Source organism: Aptenodytes forsteri, unplaced genomic scaffold (genome assembly GCF_000699145.1).
Source record: "Aptenodytes forsteri isolate BGI_AS27 unplaced genomic scaffold, ASM69914v1 Scaffold83, whole genome shotgun sequence".
Classification (NCBI taxonomy): domain Eukaryota; kingdom Metazoa; phylum Chordata; class Aves; order Sphenisciformes; family Spheniscidae; genus Aptenodytes; species Aptenodytes forsteri.
The window spans coordinates 5,476,028-5,495,799 of record NW_008795371.1 but is presented as its reverse complement, the minus strand read 5'-3'; the positions used below and the strand labels follow the sequence as shown (position 1 = coordinate 5,495,799).

At 49.1% G+C, this 19,772-nt stretch overlaps 1 protein-coding gene across 1 annotated transcript in view; it reads left to right on the top strand.

The window, feature by feature from the left end:
- The first annotated feature begins 463 nt into the window (after positions 1-463).
- SMAD6 (SMAD family member 6) overlaps positions 464-19,772 on the top strand; it is a 41,179-nt gene continuing 21,870 nt past the window's right edge. Inside the window, exons 1-2 of the mRNA XM_019472376.1 lie at positions 464-518; positions 2,388-2,465. Coding sequence (XP_019327921.1) covers positions 2,447-2,465 — 19 coding nt within the window. The 5' untranslated portion in view covers positions 464-518; positions 2,388-2,446. The remainder of the gene's footprint in view (positions 519-2,387; positions 2,466-19,772) is intronic.

Below are 19,772 nucleotides of genomic sequence, written 5' to 3'. Positions count from 1 at the left end.
GAAGCCAGCCTGGTATCAGGCTTCATGTGCCAAGAGAGGAATGTCTTTTCATCACCCGACACCCTTTTTCAGTCCTTGTAATGTGTTCGGGGAGCTCTTGTTAGGTCCATGTGTGTTTGAGCCATGGTTGGAGGGTTGTCTCCCAGCACAGATGATGAAAGCATCATTCTTTGGGAGCAATGTGCCATTTTGTGTGCTTCAGGTTGTGGGTGCCGAGGCAGGGATACAGGACGGGGTGTAGGGGAGAACTGCAGCATTTTCAGTAGTAAAGCCCACTTTGAAATGTCAAGGTGGAACCCCCATTCTTCAAAGGTTTGGAAGACTCTTGGTCTCGAGTTGTTTCCAAGTGGGTTTTCTTCCATTGGGTGTTTATAACCTTGGAAGAGTTCCTACCCTGAAAGAGAAAGCGCAAGGGTTTCATTGATAAACCGAAGCACTAACATGAAGTTTTGTTTTTCCAGAATCTCCACCACCTCCCTACTCTCGGCTGTCTCCTAATGATGAGCAAAAGCCACTGGGTATGTGTTTTCTCTCCTTTGATCTCCCGGCAGCTCTTTCATGGTGCAGTCCTGGTGTTGGTTCTAAGACATCCCTACATGGCGTGTCAGGCAAAAGCCAACAAGTCAGGATTTTATGGCTGCTCATTATTTCTGAGCAAGCATCAGCTGACGGGTTTTAAGAAGTAAATGGATGTCAGTTTATCATACCAAATTACTGTGTAGACACATGCATGTTTTCCAAAATAATATGAAGCGCTATTTTTAATGAAGGCGTAATGAAAGGTTACCAGACGCCATGTTTTGTCTGCGTGTGTAATCTGCGGGATGACGGAGTGGAAGGGGAGTCGGAGCTCCTGGGTGCCATTTCCATAAAGCCCTGGCTGCGCAGCGCCGTGGAGGAACCGGCTATTACTCTTCCTCTCCTTATTAAAATGAGACGTAAACTCTTTGAAACTCGTCACTGTATAATTTCTGAATGGCCTTTCACTTTTCCTGATGAATTATAAAAGCTTTTTAAAAAAAAGCTAGTGAAAGCAGCTTGGGTGGGTAGGCTGGGCGTGAAGCGAAGGCTGCTGGAGAGCCTGGCACAACACAGCCTTGGCGCCTGGTCCTGCGTGGTGCACGTTGGCTTGGAGATGTTTTGAATTGGCATTGCTGCATCCTGACCGTCCTTTCTCAGCGCCCGCTTCTTGCTCAAGTAAACGGGAAGCAAAGATGCGGGAGGGAAGGGAGGAATCCCACGTCCCTCTTGGGTTTCTTGCCAGGGTTGGTGCAACTGTGGCCACGTTGGGAGTGTGGGATTTCTGCCTTGGTCGCATAGTCAGTGGCTCTGATTTACAGAGGGGATAATGACCAAGGCGAGGCGAGCTGCTTTCGCTCCCCATCAGGCAGGGACAGGGAGGTGGCAAGGGAGACAGGCAGGGTTTGCCAGGGCGATAGGAGCGGGGCAGCATGCCTGCCTGTCCCACCCAGCCTTGGGGGAAGGCGGGAGCTGCCCGGTGCCAAAGGTCCCTGCCCTGCCAGGCCTGGGAGCTTGCCTGCGACCTGCTTGCAACGCGGCTGCTCATGCACCCAGTGCGTGCACGCCTGTCGGAGGGACCGGCTCCTTCATCCCTGCAGCCGTTCTGTGACATGGGGCAGTGATCAGAGCGTCCTGCAAAGCAAAATTTGCCCATCATGGGTTTTTTCTTTTTTGTTTTGTTTTGTTTTGTTAGGTATGGAGGGAAAAAAAAGGAGTTGTCCCTCCCCACACTCCCCCTTCCAAGTTAATTCCCTTTAGAAACTGCTTGTGCTGCAGGGAGAGATGATAGTGTGTGACACGTGACTTTATTAAAACAACAGTCAGGGACTGAAATTTGCTTCACTGGCTTGTTTGATTGGAAAAATAATAGTTAATCTGTGAGCAAACAGTTGAGCACTTAATTAGAGGGGTGTAAGCAAGAGAGAATAACAAAGACTCTTAACTTGTTAAAACAAAGTTTCCTTCGCTTCAGCAAAGAGGAAGGAAGGAAGGAAGCAAGAATAAACAGCTTCAAGAATTTTAATGGTGATAATTAAGTATAGTAACTATGAATTGTTTAGAGGCTTAATGTAACTTTATCCAGTAAGCACCAAGTTCCTACTTGTTTGATCAACTTAACTGCAGTTATTTTTGTGGTCGAAGCAATTCAAACTTTGCATTTGCATGGTAGAGGTACAAAGTTAATCGCTGCTTTCTGGCCTGGTGGAGAGTTTCTCTCAGGGAGAGGTGGGCTGGTGACGGGATGCAAAAGAGCCACAGGTGCTCACGTAGCGCTTGTAAATGCAGGAGGACTAAAAATGCTTCTTTTTTCCTTCCCCCCACCACCCCCCCCCTTTTTTTTTCCCCCCCCCCCCCCCCCCCCTCAGATCTATCAGATTCCACGTTGTCTTACACTGAAACAGAGGCTACAAACTCGCCCAACGGCATGCCCGGAGACTTCTCAGGTTGGCAGATGTTTGCACCTTCCTGCATGCATGGTCTGCGCCGGGGAACTCGTGGCTGGGGTGGGACAGCAGGAGGAGATGGGGGTTGTGGTGCTGCTGTTGGTTTATATTCTCGGTGTGAAAAGAAGGAAAAAAAAGAGCAGCTATTTGAGTTCATTGTTCAGAGACGTTTGCGTTCTGTGGGTTGATATAAGATGCTGTTTGTCCGATGAGCATGCTGGGACAAGTGGGGACATCTGGGAGGTGGCCACGGAGCTGCGCATGTCCCCCGTGGAAGCCGCCTAGATCTCGCTTGAGCCCCGGGGTCGTGGGCTGGTGTGGGGCTGGGCTGTATGCCATCACCATTTTCATGGCAGGAATGGTGAGGCCATTTCAAACGATGCTGCTTTGTGGTAGTTCTTGCTGAGACCATCCAGCTTGCGTTACCTGTTGGGTCCTGGCCCTACACTGCAAACCCTGCTTTCATGAGCAGAGCTCCCAGCTACGATGCCATTGAAGCTCCTGAACAAAGTTTTGCTTAATTAGGTCCTGGTTTTTGCTCTGCTCCACCCCTGCAGCCTTTCATTCATTTAATGGTGCTCTGTAGGGCCTGGGGTGGTTTTACCTGCAGGCGGGTAGAGAGTTGGGGCTTTCATTTGCTTGGTGTTGGGCTCTGGCTGCGGTGATCGTTTCATGTTCTTCCCCTCTGGTGTCCTGTCCCAGGCTGGGGGCTGACTGCATGGGGGGCCTGTCTGTAAGACCAGGTTTAATTTCTATGTAAGAAATGACCTGGTTAATGGTCTGAGAGCTAAGATGAAGATAGACAAACCTTCATCCTGGTGAAGCCCCAAGTAGCTCCTTCAGCGGTTGGGCTGGGCTTTGCAGTGGGGTAGGACTTGGGCACCTTGGTGCTGAGTTGCCGGATTGCTGAGCGCGTGGATGGGGTTTGCCGCTCTCTCTGGGGGATGCTGTAAGTTGATGGTGGTGGAGGGGACCTTCGGGGTACTGTTCCGTTAGCTGCGGCTTTTCTCTTCTTGTTCTCTGTCTGCAAGAATTTACGGCCGGTTTGGTGAGACCTGCAACTTCCTTGGGATGTTTAAGCCCATCCTGACTCTGCAGCACTTTAAAGAGCATTTTAACAGCACGGCACCGCAGTGGCATGGCATGGTGGCGCGTTTCCCTCCAGGGATTTTCCCTTCTCCTTTAAGGTTCTCCTGCCGCAGTCGGTTTTGCCGCGGTGCTGCCGCGTGCCGAATCCCGCGTACCGGCCCGCCTTGCTTTTGTTGTGCTGCCAAGTGTCCATAGCAGGGGAGCAATTGATAGCCAGGAGTTGGATCGTTTAGGGTTGTGCTATAATAAATATGTGTTTGCAATTCCTAACAAACATTCCTCAGGCTGGATACAAGTCTGTAAAGCTCCCCATGCCCGTGGCTTTTATTGTAACTTGATAATTGCCATTAATTATAGCAGCCGAGTTTGAAAACCGGGGTTCCTAAGGATGTAATGGTTTAGCTTCTCTCACAGCTGAGTCCTTTATGGGACATCTGGTGGATTTTCTGGAATAGAAGAGAGATTTTAACTTTTACTTGAACAATATAATGATAACATGTGACTGAGATTGTACTGAAATCGGATACCTCCTCTCCCCTTGTGTAGCTTCCAATGGTGTAACTTTTAATAAGAGTCTGGGGCTGTATGATTTATTTTTCCCCAGTGCTCATGATTGCTGAAAGAGGGTAAGAGCTTCACTGAAGTTAACCCATACTTGTCATCACGGGGAAGTAAAAGGAAAAAAACCACTTAGACTCTAGTCTATCTGCCATATTTCAGTTTGTTTATTCTCCATTTCAACTTATTTAATAGGTCTGCTTGAAATGTAGGCCTGTGTAAATGATACACAAAGCATGTGGTCTTCCCTGCCTTTTCTTGTGTGTACCGAAGGAGCTCAATCTGTGTTTAACTCCCGTTCCAAAAATAAGTACATTTTGGATCTAGCATCAAGCCACTACTATTTATTGCTTCAGCTTTGATCATCAAAAAGGCTTTTCCTACTAAAACCACAAAATTCAATTTTGGATAACAAAGAGAACCATTCTATGGTTACTCGTTTACCTGATGAACTTCTAAACGGGAAGTTTTAGCTTGAAGTCAAAAGATCATCTCTGTCATATGTATAAACTTAAAAAAACCCAACAAACCCTCTTTTTGAAGTAGACCTTTTCATGGCTATAATACTGCTCTTAAAAATAGGAAAGAGTCTTCAATGAACTAGCAGGGTCACTATAAAATTCGGAGTAACAGTCAATGCTAACTGGAAGCACAAGTTGTGAATAGTTGTGTGGATGCGACCTTCTGCGTCATGAGCTAGATCGATGGATAATACCCCAGGGTCCTCTTCATCTGAGGTTCAAAGCATTTGGGTCATGAAATGAAGCTGTCTGTCCAAGGATCAGTGTCCAGCCACAGCAGTTCCCTCAGATTGGGGATGCTCCTGATTTCTCAGTGAGGTACAATGGCTTGGGAAGATCTGAGTTGGTGGGAAAAGGTACTTGGAGGTGTTTGATCCTGAAGTTCCATCTTCTGAGTTCAAGCAGTGTCACATTCAGGCTTGTGGGAGTACGAAGAGGGGCTCCGTCTTTTCCGCATTAGATTTATTTCTGCAGCCATGTATGCCTGGGGAGCAGAGGTGAAGAAGACCTGCTGTTTTGGGAGTTGTATTTTGAGCCCAGGTGGTTCCCCTGGCCAGGGTTGTGCCTGTCCCCCGGGTGCCGGCAGAGCCTTGGCCAGTGTTGGCGTCCCCACGGCTCCCCCAGATGGAGCTGGGGGAATACCAGGGAAAGGGCAAAATCCAGCAAGGCAGAAACAAAAGCTCAGCCCCGTGACTCATAATTGGTGGAACATTTGTAGTAATTTTTCTTTTTTTCCCCTTCCCCTCAGACTTGGCTCCTCTACCACATGCCAAGAAGCTGCTGTACCCGTTAGACTTGCCAGGCTTGTAGAGAGCTGCGCTGCTGCTGCGGGAACTGGTTCAGTACGGTGGGGACGTGCTGGAGCAGATATTGTGGGCCACGGGCTTTGGGTTTCCCTGCCTCCCCCTAAATCCCACAGGGCTCTCTCTCACCTTCCCTGTGAAGGAGCCTCTCTTACAAGTCCATGAAATAGCCCTGCTCCTCAGCGCTCCCCTTGCACAGCACACTGCGTCAGTCTGTCTTTCCGGCTAAAAAAGCCCCATTAATTCCTACGAGCAGCAACCAGTGTTCTCGTTAGTGGTGGCATTAAATTCTGGAGGTCCTAAGGACTGTGCAGGAGGGGAAGGGTAGGAGGTAGGAGGGTAAAAGGTGGTGTTGCTGCTTGGGAGTCTCCGTAGGACTCCATGCTGATGTGACCATCGCTCGTGGCCGCTGCAGGTCTGGAGCAGCTTCTCCATCTAGAGAGTGCAGAAATGTCGGGGCATCGGTTTCCTTTGGAGCAATAATAAATAAGGATGGGTCATTAGCTGTAGGAGCAGACAAGTAGTGATGGGTGCAACTCACTGCCGCCTCACAGCAAAGTCCCCAGCCACCGTGCAGTGGTCCCACACTGGCTGGGTGTCCCCATTGAAGATACTTAACGACGACTATGCCTGCAGCAGTCAGTGCCAAGCTCTTATGATAGCTATTTTTCCTCAAAATGAGCCACTCATCACTAGAGCCTGTCTCATGTGTCCCTACATGCCTGCTCGTTACTCCTCGCTTAATCGGGAGTCATACCAGTGTTTGCGCAGAAAGTTTCATTGTTCATATGGAAATGGCTTTGTGAACCGATGTTGCCTGCGAGGCTCAGCCCTGTGTGTGGCAGGGTTTTCCAGAGAGAAAGGGCTCCTTGCCGAGCACGGGTGTCCATGTGCAACCTGCCTCCCTTTAGTTCTGCAGTGCGCTGGAGGACCACATCCTGCACCTGGTCCTCCTGCCACGGACCGGCTGAGCCGGTGCCTGGAGTTAGGGGATGCTCAGCACTGGGCGGATTCAGATAGGAGAAATGAGAGCGGCTTGGTGCTCGGTAATGCACCCGAGCAGAGAGAAGAGGAGAAATAAGTGCTACCAGAGGAGAAGTGAGAACTGGGAATGGGAGAAGGGCAGGAGGAGAGTGGGGACAGCAGGGGCTGGCGAGAGGGGCTGCACCAGCAGCAAGGAACCAGGGAAGATGCTGCTTTAGATTTTCCAAAAATTAATGATTTTTTTTTTTAGACTTTGAAATCAATTCACTTCCTGTGTGCTAAAACTCTTCAAGAGTTTCAGCTCTGGTGAACCCATTTGTAGCTGGGAATGTGCATCCGAAAGAAGAAATTGTGAGTTGGTGGTTTGTTGGAGGAGTGATTAATTCCTCTCGGCACTGTGGAGCGGTGGGGAGCCGTACCTGAAAATGGAAGCGCACGTGTGAGTCTGTTCCGAGCAGCTCTGCTGAAGCCTAGAAGATGACGGGCTCCATGTACAGACGAGCTCTGCCCAGTGACTTACTCTGTGTTAGCCCCTCCAAAGTTGGTGGAGGATAAATGTGAATTAACAGAGAGAGGAGAAACAAAGAGAGACTGAATGGGCTGGAGCTTATTTAAATCATTTTGGGTTTTTTTTCCAAGGCCTGGGAAGGTGGAGAAGTTGCTTGCAGGGCGGTGCTGGAACTGGAGGTGTTGGACTTGGGAAGCAGGGTCCCTGTACCCCCGAAGGGAGGAGGAAGGCAGGAGCATGCCCATCCATCCCGGCTGATGATTCAGCCCTGCTGAAGCAATGCCACAGCTCCAAAGTGAGAGTCGGAGGGGTTTTTTTGCTTCCAGCAATATTTAGGATGAACTTAAGGAAGCATATTTTAAGACCCACTGAGTGGAGAAAGTGAACGTCTCTGTTCTTCTCCCCCCAGAAATAACAGACTGCAAGGATTTATGCTAACAAGGAAATTTATGAAGATTCTGTGTGTTAGTAGTAGGAAAAAAAAAAAGCCTATAAATATGTAAGGCGGGATATGTGTGGAAACTGGGCAAACATTGCCCTTTCCAGATTGGGGGAGAGATTGTGAAATTACCTGTTAATAGGAAAAAAAAAAAAAAGATATTTTTCTCCTTAATAGGGTGGCAATTTCTTCAGCGGGTGAAATGTTGGTTTTGCAATGTTCTGATGATACCCTCTGGCTTTGGCGTGTCTTGGTGCTGGGCTCCCACTGCAGCTCTGAGCGTGGGTGCTGGCTCGGGCTGGCAGCACCATGGGCTGGGGGCTGCAGGATGGGTCTGACCCAGCAGCACTGTGGAGCCTTTTTGTCCTTTCTTCCCCCTGTCCTATTGCAGAAATATAAATCCATTTAAAAAAAAAAAAAGGCAGAACATATCTGTGCATCCAGTTTAATCACAGACAGATGTTTATTTGGGCCAGTAATGGTTTTGGTTTCCTTTTTCTTTCATATTTAGCTTTAAGTTTGCTGGCGTGTCTTGCCCTGCGCAGTCTATAACAATCAGGGTTTGGCTAAAAACTTTTCTTGTCGGAGGAGTGAGCCTGTTGCCAAGAGCTACTTCTTTGATGCAAAAAAATACATCCTGGAGGTGCTTTGTCAGATGTTTTTATATTAAACATTTTTCCTCCATAGTTTTAGTTTGCCAATGGGAAATAAAGTGCATCTATTTTCCAGTGTGCTTCAGAGAGGAATTCTTTGCTCGGTGTGAAGGTTTTCCCCACGTGGCCGTGGACGGCCGTGAATGTTGGAATACCCATTGGAGAGCGTGACCGCGCAGCAGCATCCTTCCCAATGGTTGGGAGAACTCCAAACCAATAACCTACCTTTGCTTTGCTTTGGGTTTGTTCACGTGCAGCTTCTGGCCCTGCCTGGGGTTGACATCAAAGGCAACTTTGCAAACTTACGGGGTGAATCACGGAATTAATCCCTGAAAGGGAAGGTGAGGAAGCTCTCGGAGATGGCATCCCTGGGCTTTTAGCGCCTGTCCCTTTCAGAGAGATGCAGGTGTGTTTTATTCTACAACAAATGTCTTTCTGGGTTGATGATAAATCCACTGGAGCCTGTAGATTTACAGGAGGGCTGTGGGTTTTTTTGCATTACGTTTGTGCTTGCCACAGTGGGTGGCTCAGGTGGCAGCTCCTGGAGTTCAAACATTTTTTTTTCTTTGGAACAGAAGGGAAAGGGAAGCAATCATTGATTCTGTAGCCAGGTAGGCTCCTCGTTGTATCCAAAGCCTGTTGATGGCAGTGCTTCATCCACGAGCAATGTAACCCAGCAGCGAGTACTCCTCTTGGGTTGTTAATACGCAGCTGAAGATGTCCAGAGCATTGAGACTGAGCAGATACACCCTTACTTACCAATTGAAGAAAAAGCACTTTAGATCAAGGCTGGGGAAGATACTCCCTGCACGCAGGTGTTTCTCCATTAAAACCCTACCCTGCAGGGCAACTCATGTTGGGCCACCAAACCCAACAGCTGTAGCACTGAGCTCTGCAGGAGCTTGCTCTTGTAGAGCTGGTGGATGACCACACTTGGGTGACAACATACCTTCATGTTGCCACCTGTACCCAACGTCCCGTCTGGAGGAGCAGGAGAGGTGCCAGTGACCCCATCTGTCCGGAGCACGGGCCTCTGGAAGGAGGATGAAATTTTGGCAGTGGCTGTGCAGCTGTAGAAGGGTTTCTAAAGCAAGCAACACCTGTTCATAAAAATATCCTACGGGTTATGAGCTTGCAATACAAGCCTTTAGGTCTTGAAATTAATTCGGAGCTGAGCCAGGTTAGTAACGTGAGGAGGGGAAATTAATTTCCTGAAGGGTGAGGGACCGCTGGGGAATTTGCTGGAGATAGGAAAAGAGATGGTTTGTGCTGAAGGTCTCCCGAGGAGGGAAATAAAGGTTGTTCTGAGGCTTTGCATCCCGTGCAGCGAGAGGGCATCATCACCAGCCTACAAAAATACCTTCCCTCCTGGAAGACAGTATTTTCTAGACTGGGAGATGGAGAAATGTTCCTCTGTTCTTGTACAAATGCTTTGCAAGAGCAATGCTGTTCTCCAGCGCATTGATGGTGCCGAGTGGGGAGGACAGGAGGGAGCTCCCACAGCATCCTGCGTTCAACCTGGGCTGCTGCGTCCCAAGGACCTGCCTGCCCCATGGAGCATCTTTAGTTGAGACAGCTCTGGTGATGTTCTTCGTCTGAACTGATGAAACAGTAGTGGACTCCCTTCTTCCTATGTGTTCTTCCCTACGAGGAGCCAGGGAGTCAGTGATTTTCCCAGGGTAGTTGGTGCAGCTGTAGCAGAGCTGTGAATCGAGCCAAAATCTCCCCTGTCGCCATCCATTTCTTGCATTGGTTCATGTGCAAGAATATCTTTCCTCTTTGATTATTATGATGGCTGATACTACTGCTTTAACCCTCCAACACAGACGGCACTTAGAAAAATACGGACTATTAGAGCTGTCCCTAGTCCAGAAGAAGGGGGTGGAAAAAGCAAAACTGGCTGCTAGAGCCTTAGTATCATTTGTCTGGAGTAACACAGACTGCCTGTTGCACAAGGGGTGGAAGAAGGTTGGTCTTATCAATATTTGGCCCCGTGCCTAATGCAGGGATTAAAGCTGCTTTGCAGCTGATACCTCTGCATTTGTGTGTGTACACACAGCTCCCCAGCTCTGAAGGAGAATTTGCTGCATTGGAGCCAGGCAGGATGCCCTAAAATGAATGTACCACGGGCAGTATTTGGGGAGTATCTGCCAACACCATTTCGTTGTAGGGAACACACTGAATTTCTCAGTATGTTTCTGCAGAGAAGGAGAGTTGCCCTTTCTCTCCCTCCCTTTACCTGGAACTGGGATGGCTTTTCGCAGCTAGCCGGGATGTTTTCAGCCTAGAAGTTCTTGGAGTAAGTACAACACCCAGATAAAATATGTTTTCGTCTATGGTTCATTGAGTAGTTATGATGTTTGGCCTTGAATCACAGAATAATCACATCCCTCACTTCTCCAAGCACCTAAGCATCACACTTAAAAAAAGAAACATCAGGAAGTAAGCAAGTTACTTAAAAGTAAATTAGTTTAATCTTTGTAGCCAAAACATTACATTCTTGCACCCTATTAGGAGTTGGATATGGCTTTCTAGGTAGTAAAAGTTCTTTTGATGTAACTCGGGTTGTGTCTTTTAAACAGTGCATATCTGACGGTACATCTTTGTTTGAACTTCACTTTTTCTCTGTATCTGTGTTTTGCTTTTTAAATGGATTTGCTGAATACTGGACATAGTGTATTTATGACCTTTGAAAATGGTGAATGTTTTGAAGAAGGAATTTTGGCTTCTTATAGGGACCTGTAGAGAGAGGCTTGTATTCACAGTTACAGTAATAGATTTTTTTTTTTTGTGGCACTTTGATGAGTGAGAGGTGTTTATAGGCTTGATTCATAACTGAGTTACTAAGGTTTTCCACGGAAATAACTTATTAAATCTGTGGCGCTCACCGAAACGATTGAAGTCTGTAGATTTGCTATTCATCAAAGGCACCTCCTTTCCTGGACTCCAATACCTAACTCAGCATTTTACCTCTGGAGGATGCTCAGACCCGAAAGGGCTGTGTGGTGTGGGAGCTTGAGACGTGTTTTAGTAAGAAATTAAAAAAAAATACCCTAAGACAAACTGGAAAGGAGGGGGAAGGAAAAAAAAACCCACCTTCAGGAAAAACATCCCCTGTCGTTCGGAGCTGCTGACGGTTAAGCCTGGTTTTCTGGAACACTGCTTATTTGTGTGGATTTTACTTTGCTGCTCAACAGCCGAAAAGTACATCCCTTTACTGCTGCTGGCCGGGCTGCTGCAGGCTTTGAAGTGCCTCGAGCCCCTGGAACTGCAGGTTCAATTTACTGGCAAAGGAGACTCAGCTCTTTGTCCTTCCAAAGTGCTTGGGATCGGAGGGGATTAGGCACGCTGCTGCTGTGATTTCCAGCCCTGCCTAGCGCTACCATGTGTCCTGCCATGCCGTAGACTCTGGGACGGAGGAGAGGAGCGTGCTGCCTCCCTGTCCTGCATGGAAATCGAGTGGTTCAGCAGTACAAAGCAAAGCCAGTGCAGCGGGGAACGAGGATGAGAAGGGACGTTGGCTCGTCAAGGTCCCACCTTGCTCACGGGGCATCAGATTTGGATCGTGCTTGTCCAGCAGCGGGCTGTACTCGCTCTCCCTCCTGTTTTATGCCTTTCCCTTGCTTGATTCCCCCTGAAACTGGGTGGTTAGCCTGGAAGAAAGCATTGCTACGGGGACTGAGCCCTCGGAGAGGGGAGGTTGGTGAGAAGTTGTGCAATGCACTGCCAGTGCTGGGGTCCAGGCTTCAGATGCTGAGAACTGTTGAATTCCTGTTTGTTTTGTTGTTGGGTTTTTTTTTGTAAGAACAAAAACATTTTGCATGGAAATGCCTGTCTTGGCTGACCTCTTCCAGAGTTGCTAAATGCTGACTTTTAATGACCTTTGCAACTCCTGGGGCTGGAGCAGGGATTAAATGGTCTCCAGCGTTGAAGCACTGGAGCATGTTGCTGCCCTGCTGCCTGCTTCCTGGAGGTGCTTTTCCTTTGGTGAGAAGCTGAGCATCCCTTTGGTTTGTCATCCCTGGCTTTGGTTATGGGAGAATACCAGCAGCATCAGAGGATATAAATGCAATTAAAACCAAAGCCCTATTCCTGCCCGAGCATCATCTTCATCAGCCTTTTTTCAGCTGTTTCCAGGCAGGCAGCTTGTGCCGGTGACAGTGGTTTGCTTCCCCAGTGGTGCTGTGTGGTTGTTTCAACACCCCTATTGCCAGTGGACAGGGCACTGGGGTTGAGCCCATATTGGGGTTCAGGATTGTGTCTCATTTTGGGTGGCAGCACAGGGATGCTGAGCTGTGGCCAGGTGCTGAGCTGCATCCATCCAGCATCATCATCCAGCGTCATCATCCAGTGTCGTGCCCATGGCATGTGCTGCTGCCTTCTAACGCTGTCTCGCAGTGGTGATGCCATGGTGCTCTAGTGCATCGTTCCCCCACATCGGGGTGCAGTCAGCTGCTCTCAGGTGTCCCCATAGAGCAGCAGCACCCCATCACAGCCAGGCCAGCCCAGCCAGCCACCCTAAAATAGTGTGGTGCAGAGATCCAGCCATGATAAGGGCTCCTTGTTTAGCTGGTGGTAAACAAACACACTTTTTTTTTCTTTTTTTTTTTTAATGCCTAAGAATTAGTTCTGATGACCAGACCTGAATTCCCGTATACAATAAAACCTGTACCTACCTCTCCACGGGGCTGCAAACTTTGGCTGAGAATAGACGGGCTGCGATGCTTCTCTGTGCACTCAGCACTTTGCATTCCAGGTTATAAAAGCCCATGTACAAAACCTGCCAAAAAGTGAAATTCCCAACAGTGCAAGAGAGAGGGGTCAGTAGAGAATTTGTATTTTTCTTCGCAGCAGTTTTCTGTTCCTGGGGGAGTGGGAGGCCTTTCCTGATGGTACAAGGGCCCCTTGCAGTGGAGCCCGTGTGGTCCTGCCCTGCAGCATCCCCCAGCCCTCCCCGTCCTGCTCTAAGCGCGGTTCCCAGAGCAAACCCTGGACCAAAGCCCTCCTTCCCTCCCTGAATGGCAATTCATGCAAGTGCCCTCATGTCACGTTTGCTCTCCCAGCTGGACACTGAAGCTCAGCTGGACCCACTGTAGGTTGGCCATCTCCCTGCCTGGGCTTTGAAGAGCTGTGCTGGTTGCTGCCCTCCCCTTCCTCCGCCTGCGTTCGGGTTTTATGGGTTTGGAGATGTTCCTCCTCCTCAGTGCTCTTTAGTGGCTGAGGAGATTCAGGCTGCCCTTTCCTCACGTTGGCTGTGTTTTAGAGCCCAGAGGAGGAGTTGGTGGCTTCATCCTGTTGCAGGGGCATCTCCTGATGCAAGGAGGACCATGCCGGGGATACCTGGGCAGGATTTCTCGCAGCAGCAGCAGCACAGCGGAAGGGTTTGAGACACAACTGTGTTGGTTTTATCTATGTATTCCGTTAGCAGGAGTGAAATGCGCCAGCAGAAAGGCTATTTTTCAGTTCTTTCCATTTATTAAGGTCTCATTTGCTAAGATTTTTCCATTCGAGGAGCCAAAGAATGTTAAAGACTTTTAAAAAAATGCCAGCTGCTTTATGCTTTCACACATAGTGATGCAAACCACTGTTGTCTATTTAATAAAGGAAAAAAAAATTGACTGAAAGGTTTGCAAAAAAGCCCCATAGATACCTGCACAGAGGTGTAACACTTGGGTGTCTGGTTGTTGGGTGATGATAATGCTGCGGTTTATTCCACCTGTCCCCAGAGCGTCCTGGCGGGATGGATGTGCTGTCCAGAGCACATCACTTTCCTTTCCTTTCTTTCCTTTTTTTTTTTCCTGGCTGTTACAAAGCATGGCCTATTCTGGGGGCGAGCGCCTGGCGCTGCGCTCAGACAACAGTCCGTTTGTGAGATCCTGTGCCAGCAAAATGCAAGTTTGTCCACTTGGAAGAATGAGGCAGTTGATTCGTCTCCCTGTGCAGAAAGGCTGTGGGATCTTGGAGCATCCCTGCCTGCCCCGTCCCACACCGGCAGCAGGGAAGGCAAACATGGACAGTGGTGACTGGCTCTGTTTTTCCTCACTTCTGAATAAATGACGTTGGTGTCGCTGGTCCCCAGCGATGCCTTTGGGAGCACTGTTGCATCTTCCCCCGAGCTCTGTAGCACACACAGTTATTATGCCCTGAACTCTTGCTGGGCTTTTATATTTGTTGCTCTTTGAGCCTTAAAGTGAGCCGTATGTGAAAATGAGCTATACGTATTTTTTTTTCCCATTCTTCTTCTTAAGATCCAGAGAAGCCGTGGCATAGCCCAACTTTTTGCATAAAGGGAACTGTGGAATTACACTGAGTAGCCCCTTGCCTTGTGCTCAGTGCTGCAGGTTTCTTTAGGGTCCAACACTTCGGAAAGGGAAACAAATGCGTAGGGAAAGGTCTTTACACTAAGTCTAAGCAATAAGCAAAGCATATGGGAAGTGCCATACTAAAGTGTTAAAGACACTTTGAAATACCACACAGACATAAATGATGCTGGGGGAGGCGACACTGCATGGGCTTGTTCTCGTAGCAGCCTCCTCCTGGGCTTGACTTGGCTGATGGTGGTCTCAGCTCATGTCCAGGGGCCCATCTCAGTGCTAAGTGCATGTGTGTTGCGTTGTAAAGTCTGTGTTGGGGTTTTTGATGGAGTAAAACTATTGTGGCCCTTCGGGTGTTTGCAGGGTGTATCACTTTGGCTGTCCTTGCCCATTCAAAAATAGGAGCTCTTGTCCATGCAGGCGTTGAGATCAGTGAGCAAAGCTGTGCTGAGTCTCGCAGCTAATAGTTGCTGGTACTTGAAAAAGCTCAGGCTCCAAGATAAGATCTCGTTGGTTTTGTCTAGTGCAACAACTTGGTGCATCCAGCTGTGGAGAGAGGGAGCAGATGTGAAAGCAGCGAGTTTAATGTCTCGGACCCAAACCATCCCTATAAAATGTGTGTCTGCAGCTGCCATTGAAGTCTCGAGCTGTTTCTGCCATGGGGCTGATAATGGTAAAACTGAATCCATGAGGTTTTGATTTTGGCCTGTTCAAAACTAGAGAACTCTTTCTAATAAGATTTTATGAAGCCCTGAAAACAAGATGCCGTAGTTTTGAGGGGGATGTAGACGCCTGTGCCAGGGTGCAGGAGCAGCCCTTCGTGGGGAGGCCAGGGCTTGTTTTTCCCCAAGTGTCTCAGGAATTGCTTTCTGAGATCTGCAAAAAACCCAACCGAACAAAAAAAAAACAACAAAACTTTATGAATCAACCGGGAAGCCAGTAAAAATTAGTAGTAACAAGCTCATTTCAATAGAAACGGGTTTGCTGCTCTGCCGGCTGCCAACCATTTATGAGACTGGCTGGGTGCCGGCAAGCAGGGTCCAGCACGCTGCATCCTTCCACCCTCCTGCTGCTGGAAATAATTTGTGACTTAAAAAAAATAAATAACACTATTGTGGAGCTTGTTTTATGGTTGGGGCCTGAGTTGGGCAAGGGTGACAGCTCTAGCTAGCTCCGGAGTTCACAAAACCTGGTTGGGGGCTTTCTCCTCCATCTCAGGTGGGTTTCTGCTGGGTTTCCGCAGTGCCGGTGAGGACACTGGGTGAGCGTTGCATCCACGGCACATTCAGTCTGCTTACCGGATCCAATGCAAGGGGAAGAGCTGGGTTGGGGTGGCCGTGCCAATGCAGGGGTGTTGCAGGGAGCGTTGCATGCTGTTAGGTGCCACATGTTGAGTAGATCAACAGCAGTTGGCAAAAGCCTCACCCAGGGCTTTGACATTGATGCCCCAGACATGTCTGCTCGTATTGTTTTCTTCCCTTTTTGTTCAGTTTTCCTGCAGGGATTCTAGGGAAACGCTGCATGCAAGGAAGTGAATAGGTCAGTCAGTCCGAATTATAGGTATAACTTATTGACCTGCTGCAGTCCTATAACCATCAAAGGCGACTGATGAACATGGTATGAATAAGCCCATCAGATCCCTGTGCTGGGACAGCTGTCGTGCATCAGTATCTGCCAGCGTGGAGCCGTGGCCTCTGGGGAGGCGGCATTTTCTACAGGCCAACGTGAAGCAGTTCAGGCAGCCACTGAGGGGACCAAGCCACAGGGCTGCTCCGATTCTGGGTCCCCATCACAGGATGGGACCGGTCTGGCTCTTACTCCATCACTTGGTCCCCATCGTCCTAATTCAGCCAAAGCCATCAGTGTTCCTGCGGTGTGAGCTCTTGTCCTCACAGGACGGGCTGATCCTGGGATGAGGGGTGGGCAAGAGGAGACTCTGGGGCTGTTTCGTGTCGCTCAGTGAGCTGGTGATAGGCTGTGTGTTTTGCTTCCCGAGCACACGTCTCTGGTGGGGACATCCCCGCCCCACCAAAACCCAAAGTTGTTTGCCAGTGAGGCATGTGATGGCTTGTTCGGAGGACCAGACCCCAGAACAAGCCCTTTTCTGATGTGGCCCATCTTTAAATATCGTGGGAGGTTCCCAGCGTGGAAATCCATCCGACTTTTCCATTTGCACTGGGCTTTATTTCAATGCTTGCACAGAGTGATGGTCTGTGCTGGAAGCTGGTGTTCGTGCTGCCCGTCGGCAAAGCCTCTGTCCATCCCTGGCAGGCGCGCAGGCGTCCATCTGAAGCCGTGCCAAGTGTTGGGGACGGCTGTTGGTCTGCAGGCAGCCGTGTTGTACAACAGCCGCCCCATCCCGTCGGGGTGAGCACGGAGGGGGGTGGCTGTTTGCACCCCGTTGGCAGTGCGTCGCATCTGTCTTCTCTTACCCGAGCTGATATATACCCGGCCTTGAAAGATTTGTGGTGGTCTCCTGGAAAAAGGGAGTGAACCAGTTTCTGGGATGCCACAGGACGCTCTGCTAAAGCCACTCACGTGTGACTGTGGAAACTTCTACCCCAGAGGAGAGCAAGGAAATTCCTTTGCGAGTACAAAGTAAGGTAAAGATCCTATGTGCATGGTGAGTTGCTTTTCCCCCCATTGTTGAGCTATTTTAATGAAAGGGAAATGTCAGCAAAAGTATGTTCAAAAAAAAAAAGTCACTTGCACATCACTGGTTTTAGAATAGGAGCACTCTAGGCAGCTTCTTCGCCACTGAAACAAGAAAATTAGAGTAGTTTTTTATTTCCAGGTAATTACAGCCACATATTTTGAAATATCCATGGTCTTTTCCACGTTGAATCATCAATATGGACCTTTAGAGCCGGATTGAATTCAGCTGTGCTTGAAAGGGTTGGTCATTTGAGACTTTTAACATTAAAGATCTTTGCAAATTAGTTTTGCTCTTGCCATGCTGAATTTGTTTGTGTAAAAAACCTCAGTGGATTTGGTATGTGTCTGTCTTTGAAGGGCTTCGCTTCAAAGGCTGCTTGCACTTGGTATTTTATATGCTGAGCTCCGCTGTCCGTGAAGCTCTGCTGCTTCGCGGGGAAGCGTCAACTAATGACTTCGTTAAAACCTGCAGGAAGGAAAAGCTGAGCATAGCTTTTCGAAGCCATCAAGGAAACTGGATGCCCAGGGCTCATTCCTGATAGGAAACTAGTGCCGGAGCTCCGTCAGGGACTCGCATGTGCTGGTGTACAATCTGCCCCCCCGTCCTGTAACACACACATGAGGATGCACTTAAGCCTTCCCATGCACTGGCTGCATGGAGGCAAGCAGATATATATATAGGGGGTATAGCTGGCTTTTTAATTATCCTGAATGAGGCTTCCATGCAAAACCAGGCATGCGGAACTGGGGCAGGTTGGCCACCCAGCCTGCGAGGTGTTTGGGGCTGGAGAGATGGGCATTTTGGCGCCAGGCAGTTTGGAGGGGTCACCGGTATCTTGCTTTGCTGTGGTAGTTGCTGTAGCCGCCAGGCTCGCCTCCTCCCAGGGCTTTGCATGGTTGCAGTCACCTTGGGGTTGGTCTCTGTGATTGATACAGTCCTAAACGTGGTTCCCTCCCTGCCCCTTTCCTGCTTGCTTTGGCTGCGGACGAAAGGAGCCCGCGGGTGAACTGCGTGGCATTTGGAGATTTAGGGATAGTTGGTCTCAGAAAATTCAACTGAGATCTTTGCAGTCAGAAGTCAACCGCAAGAGAGGCAGTCGGACCGTAGCTATTATTTATAAAAAGGTAAACAGTAAAAATAATACTGCAAAGTTTCCCGATTCTTGGCTTGAAATCTATTTTTTCCAAAAGTAATTTAATCTCAAAAGCAAAAATGTGAGAACCTGTCTAACATTGTGGTGTTTTGCATGTTTGGATCACATCTGTCACCAAACAGGTTTTGTTCACGGTGGGGCAGGAAGCCCTTTCCCATCTAGCCTGACATATGCATGCACATCCCAGTGTGCTGCAAATTTTAATTGTTCATTTTAAAATACATAAGCAGCAGCAAAAAAAAAAAAAAAGGTGCTAATGGAAGGGCTGTCACCTTCCGAAGTCTTGGGCTGCTGAAGAGAGTTGCTTTCAGAGCCCAACACAAAACCGATGAAGGTTTATGTGAGCAGAGGGTGCATTGTCCACATTAAGTGCAGAGGCTTCGTTCCTGGTGATGCTTGTGGGCTGCCTTATCTCGCCGATGGGAAGGGGCTGCCCTGGCTGGATGTATGCGATACGATCAATCAGGGTTTAAATGAGGACAGACTAACCAACACCAGAACATTGCTGAGAGCCAGAAGATAATCCCAGATCAGCCACAGCTCGAATCAACACTGCTCCATCACTGCCTTGCAGAAAATGTTTGTTTCTCTCTTCTCCCCCCCTTTTCTCCCTCTCATTGAGATTTCTACACAATATTATTTTAATCCCGATACTCTCGCCCCTCCTTTTTCCTCTCCCCTTCCCTGCAGGCACTCTTCTCCCCATGCAGGCTGCGAGAGGCACACAATGAGAAACAGCTGGCTCGCAAAGCAAATTTCCCCTTGGAGGCAGGAGCAAGCTGCGCGGAGGGGCCAGGCGAGGGCGAAGCTGGCACCGCATGGTGCCGGGGCGTGCTCAGCCCCTGCTTCTTGCTGCCGCCTGGCTCTCTCTCAGCCTCCAAAATGCTTTTTCTCCTGGCTCTGTCCTCTTTGAAACACATGGTGTTTTTATGCCTGGGGTTTTGGGCTGGCTTCTGAGCCATCCCACGTCAGAGCATCGCCTGGGTGCCTGTGCAGGCGGTGCGGAGGGAGGACTGGGATGCGGGATGTGCCACACGGCTTTTCGGCTCACTGCCGTGGCTCAGCTGCCTCCAGCCATCGCAACACAAGCTTGCTTTGATTAGAGGTTTGTTAAGACATGGTGCTTATTTGTTTCTCAAGCTCTTCTGCGGGTCAGGCTGGCTCAGTGCAGATCCCTGGTTTTGAGTGTGTTGAGCACAGGAAGCCTCCGCTGGGATTTCGAGCCGTGTTTTCCACCCTGTTAAAATACCCAGGAAGGTCTCAGTCATTCAGAGGATGCTTCCAAGGCAGGCAAGCAAGTTGAGGATTTAACTGCAAGTGAAATTGGTTAAAGCATTAACAACTCACACCGGTCTGCTTCATTAAGTACCAAAATACCTGCTCGGGTTCATCTTTCAGTGCCCAGTTGGTGCAGGCAGCACAAACTGGAAAACTGGGGGTTGTAGCCGAAACGTACATCAGGTTTAATGTCTTGGCTTGGGCTCCTCACCTAGGCAGGGGTCTCTGCCAGCTGCGCAAGGCAGTGCCCTTCGGTCAAGCTCTGTGGATGGCAAAGGGAGTTGCAAATGGGAGTGGTGGTGGTTTATTGCCCTAACAGAGGGAAAGAGCCTTTCTCCAGTGCCTGGGTGA